Genomic DNA, 22,029 nt, shown 5'->3' with positions numbered 1-22,029 from the left:
CAGAAGGATATTGCTTGCTTGATAATGCCCAAGCAACGTGCACCTGACTCATGGAGCTCTCTGCTCTGTTTTCCTTCTAGCGAAAGTCCATGTTGAACAGGGACACTGCGCCACCGAACACCGGTGACAATGTGACATACACTAGTGTACCATAAAAACAACAGCGTGGAACGACGGTGACGGCTACGCGCTGGACAATCACTTCCGGGAAGGGAAAGGTATGTTTTTCCCCTACGCAGCAGCGGCGCTGTCTTCCGCATGTTGGGAGGAGGCGGGCCATTATATTCTAGCCAATCGCCGAATTAACAGGGCAACACAGCCACTCGATTGCCTTAAATTCCCTTCAATCATTGTGTCAAACAAAACAGGCAATCGGATTCTAAGGTCCTCTGGAGGGTGGCGGGAGGTAAGACCCTGGCGCGGTATCCTCTAGCGTCATTTGAGAGTGTTAGCTTGGATGTGGCGAGATTACTGCTTGCATGCTGATGACCTGTTCTCCAAACCTGTAATTTACATGATGCTAGGACGAGGGTCGGCTATCGTTGCGGGATGTTAAGACAAATGGTAGATGCAGGGTATGTGCACGACTTCCGCAGTCACTCATGCATAAGGCCAGGTTATCACTACTTTGTGGATGGACATGCGATACAGAGGGTCAGAATAGAAGAGGTACTTGAGTAGGACGAGGTAATATCGCGTATTATTTAACCCCATCACGTTCAGTTGGCACAATTTATTCAAATAATTTCTGTTAGCCAGTGTGCAGGTGTGCGTTCAGGACAGGTGTTTCATTAAACGACACACCGACTACAAGGTCTAGAATACACAGTACTCGAAAAGGAAAGCACAACATTGTAGCCAAGAAGACTAGGTATGGAGCGAGAAGAAGACATGAATCGTACCTGTCATCCTGTTGTCTGCAATGACTGATGTTAAACGGGGTCATCACGTTAAAGAGGCTGGAGAAAGAACACCTTTTGAAGGTTGACCGGTTTCAAAAGAGTGTCGGAAGACATTATGTTTGTCGGAGGTGAATACAGTGCAAGAGCGACACCAGTCGAATTTTGCTAAATTGAAGGTTATGCTGGGGGTATGGAAGGGCTTGATAAAAGCTTAAAAGCCTGGAAAAAGTTGTCACTGCAGCAAGCACGTTGAGATAGGAAAATGCGACTGGTGACCGACTCGATTTACATACAGGGCACACGTCTTAAGCATTTGCAATGCAACGGTCTCGCCTTTGTAAAAGTTAGAGCTATAATAAATGTCCTACTTTTTGTTTGTGTTGGTGTTGAAAACATATAAATAAATGGCATTGTCATCTATAATGGCAATAGCTTAATCTCTTGCCAATGTGAGACCTATTGCATTGCGTTTTGCTGCTTGTGCAAGAAAATTGTGGGGTGCAGGACGAGATGCAACAGGATGCATGCATATTCCTCTTACAAGAAAAGCAACAGTGCTGGTGTTTGACTTTATTAAATGTGAGGGGGTAGAGGAAGAGGTGCGGGTATCCTCTATGGGAGTGGGGGGGGGGGTGTAATTGTGCAGTTATCCGTTTTTATGCTCTGAGATATATGCCATTCTAAAGGAGGCCTAGATGCTTAAATGTGACCACTATGCGCTCTCCAAGAAACATTTTAGATACGCAGTTATATTCTTTGGTTGTCTGTAAAACATGCACTTTGACTAGAATATACGACTTTAAAATTGATCCTTAGTTCAGAAGTGTTTCAGTATCCTGACGGGTAAGTAAAGTGTACTAGAGAGTGTGTATTAGTAGTACAGAGAAGTGAGTGTGTAGTATAGAGTGAGTAGCAGAGAATAGTAGAGAGTAGCGAGTGTGTAGTAGAGAGTAGTGAGTGTGTAGTATAGAGTGTTTAGTATAGAGTGAGGAGTAGAGAATAGTAGTGAGTGTGTAGTAGTAGTGAGTGTGTAGTAGAGAGTAGTATATTGAGTAGTCGATAGTGTGTAGTAGAATAGTAGAGTAGTAGAGACTATGTAGTAGAGACTGTGTAGTAGAGACTGAGTAGTAGAGTGACTAGTAGAGAGTAGTATATTGAGTAGTCGAGAGTGTGTGGTAGAATAGTACAGTGTGTAGTAGAGACTGACTAGTAGAGAGTGACTATCGTCTGACAAGGTGGGGGCCACAGGATGATGACAGACTCGGTGTCATCACGAAAGAATAGACAAAAGATGTTATGCAGAGGATGATTATAAATAATGGTTTTGGAGGTGTGTAGGGGTCTTTTGATTGTGGAAGTAAGAGAAATACGGTATATTTGAAATAGTGGATAATGGGTAGCAGTGGCGGTGGATATTTTGAGATGGTGGGTGATGGAGGACAGTGAATACCTTGAGATAGTGGGGGGTGGAGGGCAGTGGCGAGGGACACCTTGAGAGGGGGGTGCTGAATCATACAGCGCAGCCGGCGGTGAGCAGTGGTGAAGGAACAGTGCTGAACGCAGCGCCCTGAGGCCCCCTACCTGACTTGGTGAAGCTGATGATCTCTGAGGTCTGCTGCTGCTGGTCCGGCATGGACTTGGCGTGCCCGTCCAGGTTGGGGATCTCCACCCGGCCGTCCTCGCGCACCTTTCGCTCTGGGTCTTGACGCCTTGAGAGCTGTGCACCATAACAGCGTATGTTTTTCGCCACAGCAAAACAGCGATTGCCCCGTCATATCCCCATCACTCTTCCTTTCGAGTTGTTGAGACTCGAGTTGTTACTACCCAAAAACACGTTTTCATTCATCAGTTGCACTCTCTACAGAGACTGTATTCATCTTGGTATTTACTTATGTCCAAGCAAATTTGCTCTACCTTTTTTTTTTTTTTTTAATGTTTTGCCCTACCGAGCACAAAATGGAAGCACGGCTCAGCCCCCAGCATTTCTACCGCGTGCACCGCTTTTGCACTGCCATATTTATCCTTCCCACAGGCATACACAGCTGTAGCAGACTGCATCGCATGTAGCTGAAAAGAAAACCCGGCAATAGAGCATTGCAACACATCGGAATGGCCAGGGGGACTCATCCCTACCCCCTTGAGGTTTACAGTGTGTCTGCGCAGGACAATCTGGAGCCTTCGTCCTGGGCTACGCAATGTCATATGTATTTCGATATTTATTTATTTATTTTGAAATGCGCTCTGAAAAGGCGCAGCTTTTCATGTTGAAGGGGTGCACGCTGCATCACTTGTCACTTTAGCACTAACTTGGGCTACACGTGCGATGTGGTGGTAGCTATTAGTAGTATTTGAAAGCGGCGACAAGAGACCAAAATCTCAGCTTCACCTACTCACCAGAACATATTACACTGTGCCCATAAGTTTTCTTCTTTTTGCAGAGTTATATAGTGCCAACTCGCCCTAAGGTATTGGAGTGCTTTTAACTGTTCGCCAGTGGCGCAAAGCAAGGACACATTCGCTCTTGGTAGGCAGGGTAGGAGGGTGGTGGGTGGTGAGGGGTGGGGGGTGAGGGGTGGGGGGTGAGGGGTGAGGGGTGAGGGGTGAGGGGGAGTGTGAGGGGTGAGTGTGAGTGTGAGGGTGAGTGTGAGTGTGAGGGTGAGTGTGAGGGTGAGTGTGAGTGTGAGTGTGAGTGTGAGGGTGAGTGTGAGTGTGAGGGTGAGTGTGAGGGTGAGTGTGAGGGTGAGTGTGAGGGTGAGGGTGAGGGTGAGGGTGAGGGTGAGGGGGAGTGGGAGTGGGAGTGGGAGTGGGAGTGGGAGTGGGAGTGGGAGTGGGAGTGATTTGCCCAGAATCACCGGGGGCCGCCCACGCGAGGCTCGGACTTGGCTCCCCTGCTCGAAAAAGGCCTCTTTTTGACCTCGTATATATCCAGCAGTCCATCTATCCGGAAACAATATGCACATAAACAGGATTATGTTTTGTGGGCTGCATAGCATGAGTCATGGCAATGATAGGATTGGTCACGTATTTACAGCTCGCACAGACTATAGTTCTACTCATGCTTCCCCCTACTCCTGAGTGACCCCTACTCCTGAGTGCTGCGTGAGCCGAGACGTCGCTGTTATTATTAAGCGGATTCTACTGTACGCCTTTTTAATTGAGGAACGATTCCTAGCAGACCGCAGTCCTCGCAGTGATAGTCCAGTGAAAATTATATTTACCTATAGAAGTTCAAAACGGGGCAATATCTTAATTTATGCACAAGGTACGAACGCTTCGTCCAACCTCTCCTGGCCCTCTAGCTGTGCATAGCGTCTGCTGTAGTGCAGGAGGGAATATCCCCGCGCCCCCGGCAGTCTTTCCCCATCTCTTCAGGATAAATTCGAAGTCAGACCCCGTTGCTACTCATGTCTCCGTTCATCAGTAATGACGTGGTAGCTTTTCATCCCCCTTCAAAGCTCCGCACAGACGTGCATTTCCACTGTACTACTTGGGCAAAACCTTGCCTAACGTGTTCATGGACTTAACCAGTCACCTCTCAGGAAGACAAGGCAAACAGCCGCCTTACAAAAGTTTCTATGCTTAATGTTGTAGCTACGAACCTTCTGTAATTAATTTAGGATTCATGGTTTCAATTACCAGAATAAACTTCTCCAGCATTTTGTGGCTGCTTCTTCTTTTTTTTTTTTGTGACGAGTTATCCTGGTGAATACCTGGATCGTACGGCTTTTGCGGACATTGCGCAAACCCGTAACCCTCTGAGCCATCCTACCAGCCTTATTACGCTTCTCGTATTTCTGTTAGGGAGTAAAGTGTGGTAGAGGCACCCCGCCGCAGTGGCGGCGTTATGAGGCATCAGTCCAGCCCTTAACCCGCTGGGCTTCCAGACTACGGCAACAATTGCCGCTACTGGCTGAGTGGGACTCGACGAGCCGGTGTCCTGCTGCGGGGAGAAGCCCTGGGGTCCGGCATGTGGGAGCCGGCGGCATACAGCAGACAGACCAGCAGGCAGGTGAGGGATCCGTCGGCCATGCTACCCGAGGTGGCGGGGAGCCCCACTCCTGGCGGCAGCCTCTGCGCAGGAGCAGAGATCGAGCAGGCGGCCCGGCTGCCCCAGGAAATAGGAGCGACGCACCAGCCTCCTCCGCGGGCACCGGGTCGGAGAGGTGCAGCCCCTTCCACTTCTCTTCCTGGTGCTCCAACAGTGTCCCAGTGCAGATATTCTAAGCAAGAACATTACGGGAAACTGGCACTTCCACCAAAAGTCCACTTCAGGGTATTATATTATTGCATGTTAGTTTCCGATGTGAGCAAAAGTTCGTTTTTTGATATTAAAAAGTGTACTTGCAAGTCCTTCCCCTCTGCAGCACACGTAAAAACCTACGATCCTCCCCTCAGCAGCACACGTGAAAACCTACGAAAAGAAAATAGACAGCCGAGGCTAGAAGTGTCACAGATGCAAATTCACACTGACGTAGCCTTTCTCTTCCCCCGACTTCCTTCTGCTGTAAAAGGTTTCTAATCTTTGAGGCAGGCCCTATAAAGATAACACATCTTTTTAAGTCAAATAAGCCAGTCTGAAAAGGACGGGGCTTAGCGAGAAAGGAGAACGTCACTAGGACCTCTTCTCCAATGGCTGGCAACCGTTTAGGAGGCCAGCCAATGGAGAAGAGGGGCAGGGCTCAACCCTCATTAGTGAAGTACACTCTAAAACATAAAATCTCGCGAGCTTGATTGCGCATGTGTGCAGTACACCACGCGAGACCTAAAAAGAAGCTGGGGGTCTAACCTTGTTAAACAAGATGCAAGGGTCATCACGCTCGTGATATCGCATGTGGTATCACAGGCTGTGACATGAGATCCTAAGATCTCATTCATAAGTTTAGTAGATCCATTATGAGTACATTTAAGGACATATCAAGATTTAACAAATGAGATTTTATGTCCGGTTTGTGTTAAAAAAGGCAAGCAACCCAACAGAAAACCTGGATGTCAATTTAGACATTTATTTGTTAAAAACTCCTCCTCAAAGAAACTGGTAACATTGAGAAACTTGTCTGTAAATCTGCACTGCTTAAGTGGTTGCAAAGTCTGCATTTTAAAATATCTTATCGGGTTAAGGCACCTGATGCAGAGATATGTGTGTGTCCTGTAAAACTCAAGGAATAATGATGATAATGGTAGGATAACTGTGGAGGTTAACACATTTGCTGGAGAGATCTGTGTTGGTCTAGTCACAGTTTTGACTCGGAGTAGCATAGAGGGTTAATGTGTCTCCTGCAAAGCACACCATGTAACATGAGCATTACTGATTTTTATTTTATGTAGATAGGTATGTGGGTTGCTACTTTTGACACAGATCCTTTTGTTACTTGCAGTTCATAAATTGTAATCCTTCTAATATAGAACAGGACATGTGACTTCTACACCCTGTAACCATCCCTGTTTAATGTAACACATCCTGTTCATTAACTTACACACATATATGATTTATTGTCAATGTATAATGTGTATGTGTGACGTAAAGTGATCCGACACCCTGCATTTTGCTAAGTAGCTCTATAAAAGAAATAAAAACAAATAGTGGCATTTAAATTGTTATTTGAGTAAATGCTGGGATAGACCAACACATCTGACATTCTTACAGTGCATGCATATCTCTTATATACAGGAACTAAACAAAGTCAAAATCATGACACTCTTACGTACTTGTGAGGTAATAACAAGCTATGTACTTTTGTTTCCGCTCCACTGAATTTGCATCTTTGTTTGAGGCTCCAGACAGCTCCAAGCCAAGGAAAGGAGGTCTGATGGCCCCCTGAATTTAGAATTTGTGTGGGACTCTGCTGGAATTTAAAATAAACAAGCCCCCCTGCCACCTGCATGTTGCTGCTCAGAACAAAGAGACAATGTGCAAACAGTTCTGCTGAATGTGTGTCGGTGCCTGAAAATTACACCCGGACCAGTTGATTTCAGATGAACCCAACTTCTTGGTAGGGTAGACCGCGTCTACCCTGTGAAAATAGTGGGTGGATGCCGCCTACCTGCATGTACCCTCGTCTTGCCCTGTTTACATACCATTAGAATGTATCAGCAATAGGACAAAAACCAAGGTATCTTCTCTAGGATCTCAATGTCAGTTTGCTTTATAATTAGTTATGGGCATTCTTATGCTTCAATGGTTTATTGAGCCAGATTCTACGGAGCATTGTTTCTGTGAATTGCCGTACTCTGAGAAGTTTGATTAAATGATGGGAAATGGTGTATTTTTAAATGCAATTTTAATACTTTTCCAACAGGCATACATTTTACACCGGCATTTCAAAAATTCCTGGCATGCACATGGTCTCCTATTTTCCAAGATATAGAATAGTATCACCCTTAGCTCTGCACCCTTCACCTCCATGAACTTTCTTTCATTTCCCTATTGTGTCCCTTTACCAATAGATTCTCAACCGGAAGGAAAACCTACTTAATGGGGGCAAAATGTGAAACTTAAAATGCAAATTTTACAATCTCGGTTTGTAGACATTCGAGCCATCAGTTAATTGTTTATTGCAGCTGGTTTAAAACACCAGTTTAATTCAGATATGTATCAAAACTCAGTTAACTACGTGTGTCTTAAAAATGCAGTGCCTAAAAAATTATCATGGGGGCTTCGCCACCGAAGCTCCGATGGAAGAGAGTGCTCCTGCGATGTCAGGTACTGCCCTGTTAAACCCCTTTCATCTCTGCAGGGAATGAAGAGTTGACCCCTTCCATTGCCTGGGGGCCACCTGCTGCGGTGTATCCGATCCCCACAGCCTCTTGCTGTGACTGCCGCCTAAACTAGAGCTAGACAGAGAAGGGCAGCCAGGGTGCCTGAGTCTGCCTCCTTTGCCTGCCCGCCCGTGACGGGTGGGCGTTCACCACAAATCTGGTGTACTGGAAGCACCTTTACACCACCACCACATATTTCCTCCTTAAAAGACACCAAGATCCTGGCCCTATTGCTGACAGCCGTGTGTGGCAGCTCTGAGCAGGGGGCCTAACACTGGGTTGACTGGTACTGTGGGGAAAGACACCATCTAGGTGACCTAAGGAGTGGACAAGTGGTGCCTGCTGGCCTGGGAGCACTGTGGGGATTGAACTAGTGTCATACACCTCTCCTGCACCTCATGACCTCCTCCCAGTCTCATTGGCCTACATCTAGTCCTGACAAGGTCTTCTGAGTTACGGATGCACCTGGCCTACTCCTCCCCTTTTAATTTAGCACTAGATGTACAGTATTGGGTTCACCCTTCTACCCAGTATCCACTTTAGGGTAACCGGATTGGTTATAGTTATGATGGTTAAGGGCAATCTACAACAGGAAAGGCTTCTCTTTGATTCTAAGACTCTTCTCTACAGGGACTCCTCCACCATTATCTCTGAGCCCCTACCAGGCTCCAGGGACGAAACACACCCTAATTCCAATTCCATGGCAGCTGTTTTTCATGAACTTTGCTCCGGTTTGCAATCCATCGATGCCAAGATCGTATCCTTGGTCACTCGCCTCATGGTGCACTTGGACAGGCAAATTGTGCTGATTTACAGTGCAGAACAGCTGAAATTGGACCTCAAGTATGACCACACTGACTAGAACGAGAGTAGCCAAGCCGAACAGGTTTTGGCCATTGATGTGAAAATTGAGGACCTAGAAGCACACTCTTAGCGCAACAATATCTACATTATGGGTATTGCGGAATTCGCCAACACTGGTCGTATGGCACCCTATATTGATCCCTTGCGTGTTTCACTTTTGAAATGTAAGAACTTTTCATGTGCATTCTTGGTGAAAATGGTGCACAGGTTGCTTGGTACTCGCCCCTCTCCTGGGGCTCTCCCTAGACTCATTATTCCAAGTCTCCTACATTTTTAGGACTGTGACACTGTTCTCCGACTGGCCCAGAAGCTGTTCAGGAAGCCTGTCACAAATTTACTGAGGCACATCGGTATTGTGACCTAGTCATAAAATATACAATGTTGTTCTCTGCAAGACTAAATTTGAAAATCGATTGGCAAGCTCCATTTCTTTCAGCAAGCTCCCGGACCCTGACATTCTACAAATCACTTCCTGCCTCCGGGTCTGTACCAGCGTCTCCAACGAGCCTGCCCGGGAGGAGTCGCTCCAGTCCGATGCGATCTAACACTCCTGTTGACTGATTAGATAGCCCCTCCTCATTACCGATTAGTTTTTATTGTATCTCTGCACATGGCCATTTGGCTGGGATGTGACTATGATGATGCTATTTCTTCCTGACTCACTTCCCAGCTCAGAGCTACTGGTACTGAATTGGGATGCATGTGGGTGGGGCAGTATCTTATGCACACACACCTGTTATATTATGATTTCCTTTCTTATCTCTCCTACAAACTATGTCTCGCTTCATGGTGTGTATCACCCCCTGTTTACATTCGACTTCCCTATGGGAACTTTCGCTTGGAGATCCAGCTTTGGATGTCAGAAAGTTGGATCTAATGTCTACTGAACTGAAAGAAATACACAAATTATGTAATTCAGCCTCAGACAGTAAGCCACATAGGAAACGCCCAATTTGTATAATTTTCATGCTTACCACAATATCTAGTACTTGTCTTAATCAATAATTTAGAAAGCATCAAGACACATTAGATGCCATGCATTGCACCAGTTCGTGTTGAACTTACAGACCTGCATAGCTGGAGTAACAATATTGACACATGTTCATGGGGCTAAGGGCATTAATATCTTCCTCAAAAATATGTTGCCTATTGCAGCCTTTATTACAGCACTCGTACCTATTTTGGAGTTAGATTTCTCCTCCCAAGCATCTTTCAAATCAGGTTTTGCTAGCATAGCTCTCCCATACCCAGTAGAGTCAAGGTTGCTACTGCTATTTTGATCCCTGTTCCAAAATTTACACTGATGCACCACTATGGTATTTAGCTTCGACAACTGAAGGAAATGATAAAAGACTAAGTTCGGCTATTTCGGGCTACAAGCCAATGGAGGAGATTCAGATAGTCGAAAATACATTTCTTCGTTCCCTCTTGTCTGTCCCTCAATCAACTCCTACCTTTGCAATTCATCAAGAATTAGGTGTTGGTTACGTGGCAGGCAGGCTGAGGCTGGGCCCAGTGCTTTGTTGGCTCAAAACATGGCTCTTTAACACTGAACCATATGATTATTAGGGAATGTGTCACCCTGGACCGAGCGATTAACATTCCATGGCTTGCTTACGTTAAGAACATTCTAGCTCAGCTTGGACGTTCAGATCTATTTGATTTACCTGATAAAATAAGAAAAGATGATTTGGCGTGGATAAAATTACTCTTTTCTAACCTGAAGTCAGCAGAGCGGAGGAGACTGAGTTAATGAAACCGTCAGTTAAAGCTCGTTTTCTGTTAAAAACTCATCCAGAGAATGAACCTTACCTGAGGGTTGTTACAAAGCCATTTCACCGCCTGCTTCTAACCAGATTTCGTTTTAACCTGATTCACTTTTTTCTGGGTAACTCGCAAGTTTGGTGTAGGACGAGTGACTTTGGTCCTTGTACTTGTGACAATTTCTTGACTCAGGACGCAATGCATTTTACAATGTTCTGTGACCACTATAATGATATTCGTAGGAGGTTCCTTGTTCCAATACTTGAGGGGAAATGATTTACTCGGGTCAAACCTGCTTTACTGTTTAATGAGCTATGGGAGATTTGTAATATTGCTAGCTACTTCGTCGCAGCTGTCAGACTAAGAAAAAAAAGCCCCCCCTTTGCTATCCAATGTATATTTTTATTTTTTAGTTTCACACTTGCTTTTTTACACTGATTTATTTTAACTTTTTTATTTACAGTTAAGATTCTGATTTACAGCCTCCAATACTATATTTTGTCGCCCTCATCCTTGATAATTTGGATATGATATTTTATTGTCTTTTATGTGTGACTTATGTATGGTTTTTTATGGTTTTTAATAACCGAATAAAGTGGGTTGTTTTTGTTGTTGATAAATGACTGTTTTATTGTTAGTCCTATCATTAGGAGTTATACCAAATTCCAGTCGCAGCAGTGCCTGAGGTGTTAATCTTCTTAGTTTTTTTTTTTAATTTTCTTACAAATTAAGTAACAAACAATATCCAATGTGGTCGCAATTCAGTCACATACTTGCAATATATAGATCAAAGTATTAGGCATCACAGCTGGAGGGATGTTCAAAATAACAAAAACAGTGTTATCCAATCTCTCGGTCCGTCCAATCAATATCTTCAACATTTCAGTTGGTTATTAATTCTAGTCTTTTTGTTCCACTTGTCCGCTTTATCAAAATATTCAAACATAGACAACAAAACTAATCTAAGGACGCTTCAGATAACATAAGTCACATGTCTAACAATATGGCCTGTCATCCTATACCCTGAGGTACTATGCCATTTTCAACCTGTGAGGTTGACTCTCGGCATCTCTCCTCAATATACACCCTGTACGGGCCCCATATATCTTTAGGGCGTGAGGAACTTGGCATGAGGGAAGCGTATATTTCGCAATTTATATTACAATATGCCAGGCTACGCAGCCAAGCCTGTAGATTAGGAGAAGTTTGTTTACCCCATAGCAGCTCTATTTCCCGTTTAGCTAACAATAGCCCAAGAGCAGTGAACCACCTGATCTTTATGGGAAAGTTGACCTTGTATCCCAAGAGAACCATTTTTGGCGTGGGAAGAAGCGTCAGTGATGTCATTGCACCCAATCTGACATGCACCTGTTCCCAATATGTCTGTAGTTTAGGACAAGTCCATGTAAGATGGGCAAAGTCCGCATGTGGGCATAATGTTTCAGGCAGTGGTGCGGCCTGGAAGGATCAATTTTGTGTGACCAAGCTGCCGTATGGTATAATCTGCGGAGGAATTTAAAGTGACTGAGTTTGTACCTGCTGTTGAGGGATACTTCGTCACCATGCAACATTTTTCCCATTGATCGACAGTAATGGGACGGCCAAGATCGCGTTCCCATGCAGTGCGCACTTTAACATCTGACCCCGGTCAAATACCAGTGCAGGGCCTATACATTTTGGAAATGAGATGGGTACCGTCTCGCACTCGATTATCAACGTCAGCGGGTCCATAGGTTCCGGTGCAATCGGATAAGTAGGGAGTGTGAATACTTTGCATTATAAAGGCATCCATGAAAGACCTGTCCTGAAACCAGGTGTCATAGGATATAGAGAGGATATGATCATTCAGATATAGATCACCTATCTTCGTGATGTTAAATTTGTCCAATGTGCGTTGTACCAGTGTTTCGTCCGTAATGGGGTAATCTTCTTAGTACCCATTGGTAGTACATTAAATGACATTCAATTAGTTCCTTATTGAGTGATTGAAGACGGTACATGAATATATTTATTAAGATGTAAGTTCTCTCAACAAGTGTTCAGTTTATGAACAACTGAGTTTACTATCAAACATCTTTAGCAGGTTGCTTGCACTGAGAACTTTGCGAATGATGCTACTTGTGGCATATGTAATAGAGAACTAGATATTATCACACCCAAGTAGCTATAGTTACAGTGCAGCTTTCTATTCAGATTAGACCAGCTGCACTCATTAAAGGGCCAAAGGGACACTGTTTGCGTTGCTTCATGATAATGTTAAATGCAAATTTACAAAGTGATTCTTTCGGGGAACCAATGTGTGTTTCTGAACTTGGGAACAAGGAGAACACAAGTAATCCACTTCACGAGTTAAGCATTGATCAGCTACAACACTTTATGCAAGAGAACAATATGTATTAACTAAAAAAAGGAGCTAATGCAAGATTCTGTATACAGTCAATAGGAAGAGAGTAACCTCCTTATTTTGTCAATAGGCAGTCCATATGCATCAAGCTCATAGAAATCCAATGTTGATGTTTCGTCCTGTATGAGTATTAATTTTTGGAACCCGGTTTGCCATCCATACTAAGGCCCCACACACTTCCACCCGCCATTTAGTGGTGTCGAGGGAGTATTCCTATCTCTTGTCCGGATGAAGACCTGACTTCCAAAAATGTCTTTCTATGAGTTAAAACATGTTGTTTATTTGTTGGATTTGTGACATCACTTTCACAAGCACTGCACTGTTTTTCAAATTGTGGAACATCCTTATGAATGGAATTGTTTGCATTAGATTGGCTAATACAGTTTGATTCTCGTACATAGAGTGTTGTGGGTGGCCAATGTATAACTCGGGAGGGCGATTCCTTGTGTTCCCCTTTTTTTACAAGTTAAAAAACACAAATTGGTTCCCCCCAACAGAATCACTTTGTACATTTATATGTAGTGAACCAGGTTCTGAGGGTTACCAAGCTTACCCACTGTAATTGAATTTTTTCCATGATGAACAGTTCGCACTCTGCTTTTTATGAACAGTTGTATTACTGTTGATTTGAATTTCAGGGCAGTCACTACTGAAGCATGTTGTGGCCACAGACTCAGGGTGTTTCTGAGAGGTATCTAGAAGAAGGGACTAGGGCTTGAAGTCTATACAGCATGGATTTTACTGTTTTACAAAACCCCATTCATCCAAATGTCCCAAATGGGTAACCTGAATTGTATAAGAAAGTGAGAGTTTAGGGGCATTTTCTGAGCGGCCAAGATGGCGGGCGCTTTTTATAGCTCTCATGGACCTCCTCGTACATCTTGAGGAATCCTCTTGCTGGATCGTTTAAAACTGAGCCTCTACCAACCTGCACAAATTTTGAGGTTTCTAAAGATATACGATGAGCAAATCCAGGTTGAAAGATGTTGCAGGACCTCTAAGTACATCCCGAGGCCTGTATGGCGTGACCCAGTCAAAATGGAATGTCAACGGCTGACAGTGGCCCCCTCAGCTGATCATGCCAAGCTTGGTTGATGCTCTGAACTGGAGGACTCCTGAGGCCCCCGCCAGGTGCTGAACTGCTGTTCCCTGCTCTGGGTGAGTTTGGGCAGGGGATTCAGGGGTCAGCGAGGCCTGCTTCAAGGAGGCCTCCTGAGGACCTGTGAGTCCCCCATACGGCCAGTTCTGCTGCAATAAGGGAGCCTGTGGAAACTCTGGGTTGCGCCAGTAGAGGTGAGCAGGGTCCGCATGAGGACATTTGACCCCTCGCCTGGCTTGGCAGATGAGAGTACTGGGCCCCACAGGTCCTCGGGTACTACATTCAATGAAAATTGTAAAATTATTTGAAAGATTACGAGTGACCACAGCACCTATCTCGCATGGGAAACATCAATGGAAGTCAGTTCTTGTGTGTTTTACCGTATAACCTCCCATTGTATACATTCCTTAAACAAGCAGGAAACGCTGCACCCATTTACATCGGAAAGAAGGAAATCTGTGCAAATCTTGGCTGCTGCACTGAAGCAGAAGTCATTTCTCACCTAACTCCGGGTTCAGTCATAGCTGTTTCCAAGCGTGGAGGCAGGATTCGTGGATTTTTAGACCCAGAAATTATTTTTGGGACTGCTGAAAATACAGCGGCATGGCAGACTTTAAGCCGTCAGAACGATAGGTGTAGGTTCACCAGATTCACAGGATACAGGGATGGGACAGGGTTATTGAGCATGTGGTGGGCCCTTCCAGACAGATTCTCACACATACTTTAAGTGCCACAAAAGGTTGTAGTTGTATAAAAAAAATTGTGTGAAAAGGGGTCTTATTTGATAGGTTTAGAGGGTTAGAGGGGCAGATTCTCATCACCTATAAGGTTTTCCCTGCACGTGTACCAAGGTCAGTGTCGACAGCTAGAATTTCCTTCATCGGAAAGTCAGCCTGTTTGTTATTTTAAGTTTTGTTGTGTTATTTCCTTCTAGAGTGTGCTGGTGCTAGACCAACTATCCAATCCAGTCGAAAAAAGTGTGTTTCTTAAGCTTTTCCCTGAAGATCGTGTAACTGATGAACAATTTAAGGCCAGGAGGGAGTCCCTTCTTCTCGTTGGGTGGTCAAATAAGAAACTAACCAACCACCAGATCCAATTTTTCGGATTTTAAGAGCGGACAGTAAACACCCCGCTAAATATTTTAAGGTTCCTCACAGGAACATGTCTGGAAACCTAATCATTGATAAGTACAGGCACAAGGCCATAAGTTATTTTATGAAATATGCATAATGTCTAGTAGACAATTCTCTTATTGATGGGCAGCCGCATCAGCGGGAGGCTTACGGAAACATGCAGAGGCAGTTTAATCATGCATCTCACGGCCATGGTTAACTTCCCTCAAGCTGCATTTCCTGACATTCAAAAAGAGAAATATATTAAAAAAGTTATGCATATGTCATGCAATACTTTTTCACCATCACAAATTCTTACTCTTTATGAGTGGTTGTAACCCAAGAAGTGTATGATCTTCAGTGCCAGTGTATATGTTCTGGATGTTTGCAAACCACATAACATTTGTTACTTTTTGATTTTGTTTTTTTTCGGTTCGAATTTTTAAATTGAAGGTTTATTCATACATCTTATTTGAATGCAGTGGCACAATACAAAATGGCTAATCCCGTCCCCACCCCCTCTCAAATAAATGTTACGAGGAGCCACTCTGAGACTTCAGACACAGGCGGTCTGAATGCCAGCACTTAGCACTCATTTAGGTCACTTAACATATCTGTTTATTTATGCATTCAAGTTATTTGTGTAGGACAGATCTTGCCACAAGGACAATAAAGAGCTTCATATGTAACACGGAAATATCACGAACTAGAGTCACAACTGGCTGATTAACATGAGTCAAGGTGTATTAGAATTGACCTTCACTGGACATTATGCTTGAACATAAAATAAATGGTACTTCTGAGTAAATGCTTATAAAACTAATGTATATATGACAAAATACCATGTATTTTTTTCTTAAAGATCTTCTCTTGAGCATATTTGATTTGAGACCTTTTGCAGGTGATCTTGACATTCGTTCTTCAGGCAGTACCCTTTACATTTTTATTAGTTAATGAAAACCTTTTCTACTTAAAATTTTGTTTTTTACATGAAGGCGACCCTTTACTCATAAGAGAATCTTTGTAAATGATATATTGCTTTTATAAACCAGTTGCACAACTTTTAACCTAGTGTGTAAGGCCATTTTTTGTTTACATTCAAAACGTTGGTTTATATTTGATGTTGAGTATTACCAGTAATAAGAACATTATCAGTGTTGTATGATTTGTATCAATGATTTTTTTAAATTTTTTTTTTTTTTTGCTTTAGTGTTCCACTGTCTGATGGCTGAAGGAAATGGTGTGCTGGGAAGTGAGACCTTAGAAGAAAAAGAGTCAGAAAGTGAAGGGGTACCAAAACACCAAACGTATGTGTGCTCGTTGACTCCAGAACTTGTTGCAAAGGCACGTGAAGAACTGCAAGAAAAACCAGAATGGAGGTTACGTGATGCCCAGGCCCTCAGGGACATGATCCGGAAAGATTATCCAAATCTCCCAACTCGCGTGGATGATGCTTTTCTTTTGAGATTTCTTCGAGCCAGGAAGTTTGACTATGATAAGGCCCTGCAGCTTCTAGTAAACTATTATGAGTGTCGAAGGAGCTGGCCTGAAGTTTTCAACAATTTAAAACCATCTGCAATCCAAGCTGTTCTAGACTCTGGATTTGTAACCGTTCTGCCTCAATCAGACACCAAGGGACAGCAGGTCGTCTGCATCCGTCCAGGTAAAGGTAGCTCTTTGAAAAGGAGTAGGGGTGGATTACGAAATGCATTTGTTGAGTCCTACCTTAATGTTTGTTCCTATGTGCCAGTCTCCTATTTTACAAGAAAACGTGGAGCTGACAGCCCCCGGATATAGGCTACATATAAACTGTTTTGGTGGTGTAATGACTTCAGTGTCCCAAGAAGTCATGCTTACTACCTCAAAAATCCACAAAGCTGATGAGATATAGAAGCTGTCAGCTAAATTTGAATCTGATCTTCCTCCTTGCACCGTTAAAACATGGGCCAGTTTATCCATTAACATATTCTCTTGTCTCTAAAATGTTTTGTTGAATCATTTGCCACTCTTGGTAGGCCAGTTGTCAGTGGCTCATCATGTGACCCAAGATGATGGCAATGTTTACCACTTAATGTTAGGCAATGCATTTGTTACCTGTGCTCTACCTACTCTTTAACAGTACCTCCATTACTCACTATTGTTATGCTCCCTAGTGTCTCATTAATGCTATAATAACACAGAGCCAATGTTTCTTTTAAGTATGTAACGGTCTCATAAATCTTCTTATACATTGCACGGTGGTCAAATAAATCACCTATACTGGTAAAATTCTACTGCTTAAACAAAATATTATTAATTGAATCCCTCTTGAATTAGTCATGTTAGCCAAAAAAACTCGTAAACACACTTTATATTTGTTTGACTTAATCTAGGATCATCCAACAACTCTGTAGAAGCCTTGTAGTCCTCTCTTGCTGACAGGAAATTCTGAGGGCTTGTGCTTTTTAGGTCCACATCCTCTTTATGGGAATTGTATTTGATTTACTTAATTGCAGCTGTTCTGAAGGCAAAAAAAGAGTATAGGTGTAGTGGATATGGCTTTAAATAGCTTCTTTAGTACGAAATAGCCATAGAACAGCAATATGAGATATCAAACACCATGTCAAATCAAGCTGTCCTGTCCAAGAAATAACAATGTGTCACCGTCACTGTCGTCTAATTGATTTCTCGTAGCACAGTAGCAAAGATTGCTCCAGGTTTTAATATGATTACTTCTAGCATATCTCAAATATGTTTTTACTTATTTATGTGAATCTCTAGCAGTACATGTTGGAGCTAAATGTAAATTATAATAATGTGCTTGATTTTCAGTAATTCTTCTGAACCGCGCTTTGCAGGGTCTTTTTACATTAGTCCCACCAACCCTATCCACAAATCCCTGTTAACCCCTTCGGTGCTTCGGACGGCCCCTGGCCATCATACTTCATGGTGGGCGTATGCGGAGGACGGTCGGTGGCCGTCCGAATCCCGCCCACTCTCTAAATCGCCTGCACAGGGCGAAAATCGGCACCGCACACAAGGGGTTAACATTTATCTATATGTATTGGATGTCCAAAGCATCACCGATTAGATTGTAAATAGTCTGTCAATTAGACAGGTCCATAATTGTAAGACAAAAAAAAGAAATCAACAATTCCATTAGTTTTTATTTCATTTCTTTATACAATTCAGTTTGAACAACAGCCGGCACATGTTTCATCATATTTGATGACTTTTTCAAGGCTGTAGAATTCAAGCAAGTCTCGCTAAAGACGGCTGTAATGCCAGAAACGGGTCCTAGGAAGCTTGTTTCCGGTCCAGAGAAGGCATGGCTTGGCAGTTCGGGCTGGACTGTTACCATGAGGCACAGGGTCAGACTGATTTGCATATGGCCATGTCTGAACTGGGGTGGCAGAGTGGGCTAAAGAACGGTGATGGACTAAACCCAGATCTGTTGACTGGGTGTGAGTGTTTGATTGGTTCAGATGCTCTGTCCATCACCACCCCCTTTTGTACCGCTTTGTTCGCCATAAGTTGGCAGGGTATGCTCAGACGTGAGTCCCTTGCTCACTTTGCCACTGGATTCAAGCAAGCCAGGCTGAAGACTGCTGTAATGCCAGAAACCGGTCCTAGGAAGCTTGTTTCCGGTCCAGGGAAGGCATGGCTTGGCAGTTCGGGCTGGACTGTTCCCATGAGGCACAGGGTCAGACTGATTTGCATATGGCCATGTCTGAACTGGGGTGGCAGAGTGGGCTACAGAACGGTGATGGATTAAACCCAGATCTGTTGACTGGGTCTGAGTGTTTGATTGGTTCAGATGCTCCGTCCATCACCAGCCCCTTTTGTACCGCGTAGAATTAAGCAAAACATGGATTTTCTTAGATTGTACATTTCACCAAATAAGATGACAGAAGGCTAGCACAAAGAAGAGTATACTCAGAACAATTCCGAGAAGATGATGGTTTAAAAAACAGAGCAATCTTTAGATGAATCGTCCAAAAGAACATCAAATATCCCAGGGCAAGCCTGAAACATGAATTAAATTCAACAGATAAAAAGTTCATAGACAATATCCTAAGCTTAAAAATGTAATTCAAAAGCACCTACAAATTCCAATAAAAACGTATGAGTATGTGAACAAGGTGAAGATAAAGAAAGAATATGTGTAGAGAAACTTGTGGTCAAACTTGAAAGAAAAGTTATACCGAAAAGTGATGTGGACCCCAACCAAAACGAGAAGAAAAGGCATAAAAAGCCCTCCGTGGTTACATAATCCTTAGCCCAAAAACAGGGTGAAAAGAGCTAGGGGGAAAATGTTCTTGATAAAGCTACCTCCAAGTAGTCAGCACAGATGGCTAAATCCGTTGAAATGAGAAATTAAGATCCTAGTCCTCAGAGCCGGAGGACCACAAGTAAGAACAATCTGTGCAAATATTACTTCCCACACAAAACTTCACAGTTAATATCCACGCAATGGTATGCAATGAGAATCATGTAGCTGTAAGGAAAAGGAGAATGATAAAGAGAGACGGTCAGGTCCAAAAATAAGGTGAGATGGTATGACCATGACCTGGAAAAACAATCCTCAATAATTGCAGTCTACAGTTTATTGAAAAGGCACCTACAGCAGCAACAAGCATATACACAGTTGTCAATAAAATATTGACATACAAATCCAGAGCATAAACCCACAGAACCAGTCAATGAATTAGTAAACAGCTTAGGTCTAGGGCAAGTTGAAACAGGAGCCATGTGACACATGTGAAATTTACACCCTCATTTCCACTTCGTACGTGGCATGAAGAAACAGACAGTCTTACGAAAGTGAGAATTCATATTAGGTAATGGAACACCACACCGGAAGCCGTTGGGCATTTAAACAGAGAGGCGGTGAAACAAGGCCATGGTCGGATACAGTTAGCGTGTCCCACAAATCCCACCAGGTTTAACAAAGTATAACCGTACCTTGTCACACAGAGAGAAGTCAATAACAAAAATATATATGTGCGTCTGTTCCAGCAAGAGCCCTAATAAGCTTTGGTCTTCGTATTGGTGGACAATCTAAACATAAAAAGGGGTATCGTAAATGTGCAGAAAAACAAAAGGACATGACAAGAGTTTAATCGTCATGTGCCTCAAAGAGAGCCATATTGGTATCAAAAAAGCGAGAACCCCCCAAAGCAGAGAGAACTCGTCGTCCGTATCTAAGTCCGCATGTACGTGTTCTAGGGGCCACTCAGTGTGGCTCCTAATAAGCAAAGCTTAACGTTATGCACGGGGCCATGAACATATAAAAGAATGTCACATGATCAAAAGGGCTCCATCGGCAAAAAAAAGACGAGCGCCATGTTAAAGAGGAGTCTAAGTTTGTGTACCCAATATTATCTGATCTCTTATTCACAATATTACGCACAGTAAGTTTAACCGCAATAAATACGTTTATGAATGATCACATATTAATTTAAAAATAGGTTTGAGAATGAATTCTGTACCAGTACATGTTGCGAGATAGCATAGCTATAATATCACACAAAACGCGAGACAGTCCTAGAATAGTTTTTTTTTCCTATAGCGGGCATCAGATCTCTGTTGTTGCCAGGAACTCACAAGCAATGCTTAGCCACCAAGAACATTGCAGATAACTATAGCCAGTGAAGTAAAGAAAATTAGAAAGGAAAAATAAATTCAGCATAAAGTATAAAGTGACATTAGTTAAAGTGAACAGGAATATTGCCACAGCCACCATGTGATCTTCACATAGAGTTTGAAAAAGGAGGAATTTTTGAAAGAGCCCGGTGACAAAGAGATAAATAAATAAGAAATCCAACATTCTTAATTGGGTACTATAGGTTTGTGGCAATATTCCTGTTCACTTGAACTAATGTCACGTTTATACTTTATGCTGAATGTATTTTTCCTTTCTAATTTTCTTTACTTGACTGGCTATAGTCATCTGCTATATTCTTGGTGGCTAGGCATTGCTAGTGAGTTCCTGGCAACCACATATAGATCTGATGCCCACTGTAGAAAAAGGTTTTTTCTAAGACTGTCTCTCGTTTTATGTGTGATATTATAGCTACGGTATCTCGCTACATGTACTGGTACAGAACTCATTCTTAAAGTTATTTTTAAATTAACTTGTGATCATTCATAAACTTATTTATTGCTGTTACACTTACTCTGCATAATATTAGGAATAAGAGATCAGATAATATTGGATATATACTACTTAAGACTCCACTTTAAAATGGCGCTCGTTTTTTCTTTGCCGATGGAGCCCTTTTGTTCATTTGACATCCTTTTCTATGTTCCTGGCCCAGTGCATAACTTTAAGCTTTGCCTAATAGGAGCCACGTTGAGTGGCCCCCAGAACATGAACATACGGACTTAGATACAGACAGCCGGTGAGTTGTGTCTGCTTTGGTGAGTTCTCGCTTTTTTGGAACTGACGTGGCTTTCATTGAGAGGCTTGACAACAAAACTCTTGTTGTGTCCTTTTGTTTTTCTGCACATTTATAATCTACCTTTTTTGAGTGGATTGTCCACCAATACAAAAGCACAAGCTTATTAGGGCTGTTGCTGAAACGGACGAACATATATATTTAAGTTATTGACGTCTCTTTGTGTGACAAGGTACGGTTATTGCTTGTTTGAATACATGGTGGGGTTTGCGGCACACAGTAACTGCATGCGACCATGACCTTGTTTCGCAGCCTTACCATTTAAATGCCTAACTGCTTCCGGTGTGGTGTTCCATTACCTACTGTGAATTCTCACTTTCGTAATTTGACTTCAGACTGTTTGTCTGTTTCTTCATGCCACGTACAAATTGGAAATGAGGGGTGTAAATTTCACATGTGTCACATGGTTCCTGTTTCAACTCGCCCTAACCTTATGCTGTTTACTAATTCATTGACTGGTTTTGTGGGTTTATGCTCTGGGTTTGTATTTTGACCTTTTATCAACAACTGTGTATACACTTGTAGCTGCTGTGTGTGCCTTTTCAATAAACTGTAGACTGCATTTGTTGAGGATCCTTTTTACTTCTCATGGTGATACCATCTCACCTTATTTTTGGACCTGATTTTCTCTCTTTCACATTATTTCTTTTCCTCACAGCTACATGATTATCATTGCATATCATTGTGT

General features: G+C 43.0%; 1 protein-coding gene across 2 annotated transcripts in view; it reads left to right on the top strand.

Moving 5' to 3' along the window:
* The first annotated feature begins 349 nt into the window (after positions 1 to 349).
* Positions 350 to 22,029, top strand: part of LOC147665697 (alpha-tocopherol transfer protein-like) — a 62,182-nt gene continuing 40,502 nt past the window's right edge. Inside the window, exons 1-2 of one of the 2 annotated variants that reach the window (XM_086949586.1) lie at positions 350 to 406; positions 16,112 to 16,564. In XM_086949586.1, coding sequence (XP_086805712.1) covers positions 16,126 to 16,564 — 439 coding nt within the window. In that variant the 5' untranslated portion in view covers positions 350 to 406; positions 16,112 to 16,125. Of the gene's footprint in view, positions 688 to 16,111; positions 16,565 to 22,029 lie in introns of both variants that reach the window. The other variant, XM_086949587.1, reaches the window with a different exon arrangement.

Source organism: Lissotriton vulgaris, unplaced genomic scaffold, assembly GCF_964263255.1.
Source record: "Lissotriton vulgaris unplaced genomic scaffold, aLisVul1.2 SCAFFOLD_260, whole genome shotgun sequence".
Lineage (NCBI taxonomy): Eukaryota > Metazoa > Chordata > Amphibia > Caudata > Salamandridae > Lissotriton > Lissotriton vulgaris.
This window is presented reverse-complemented; position numbering and strand designations above follow the sequence as displayed.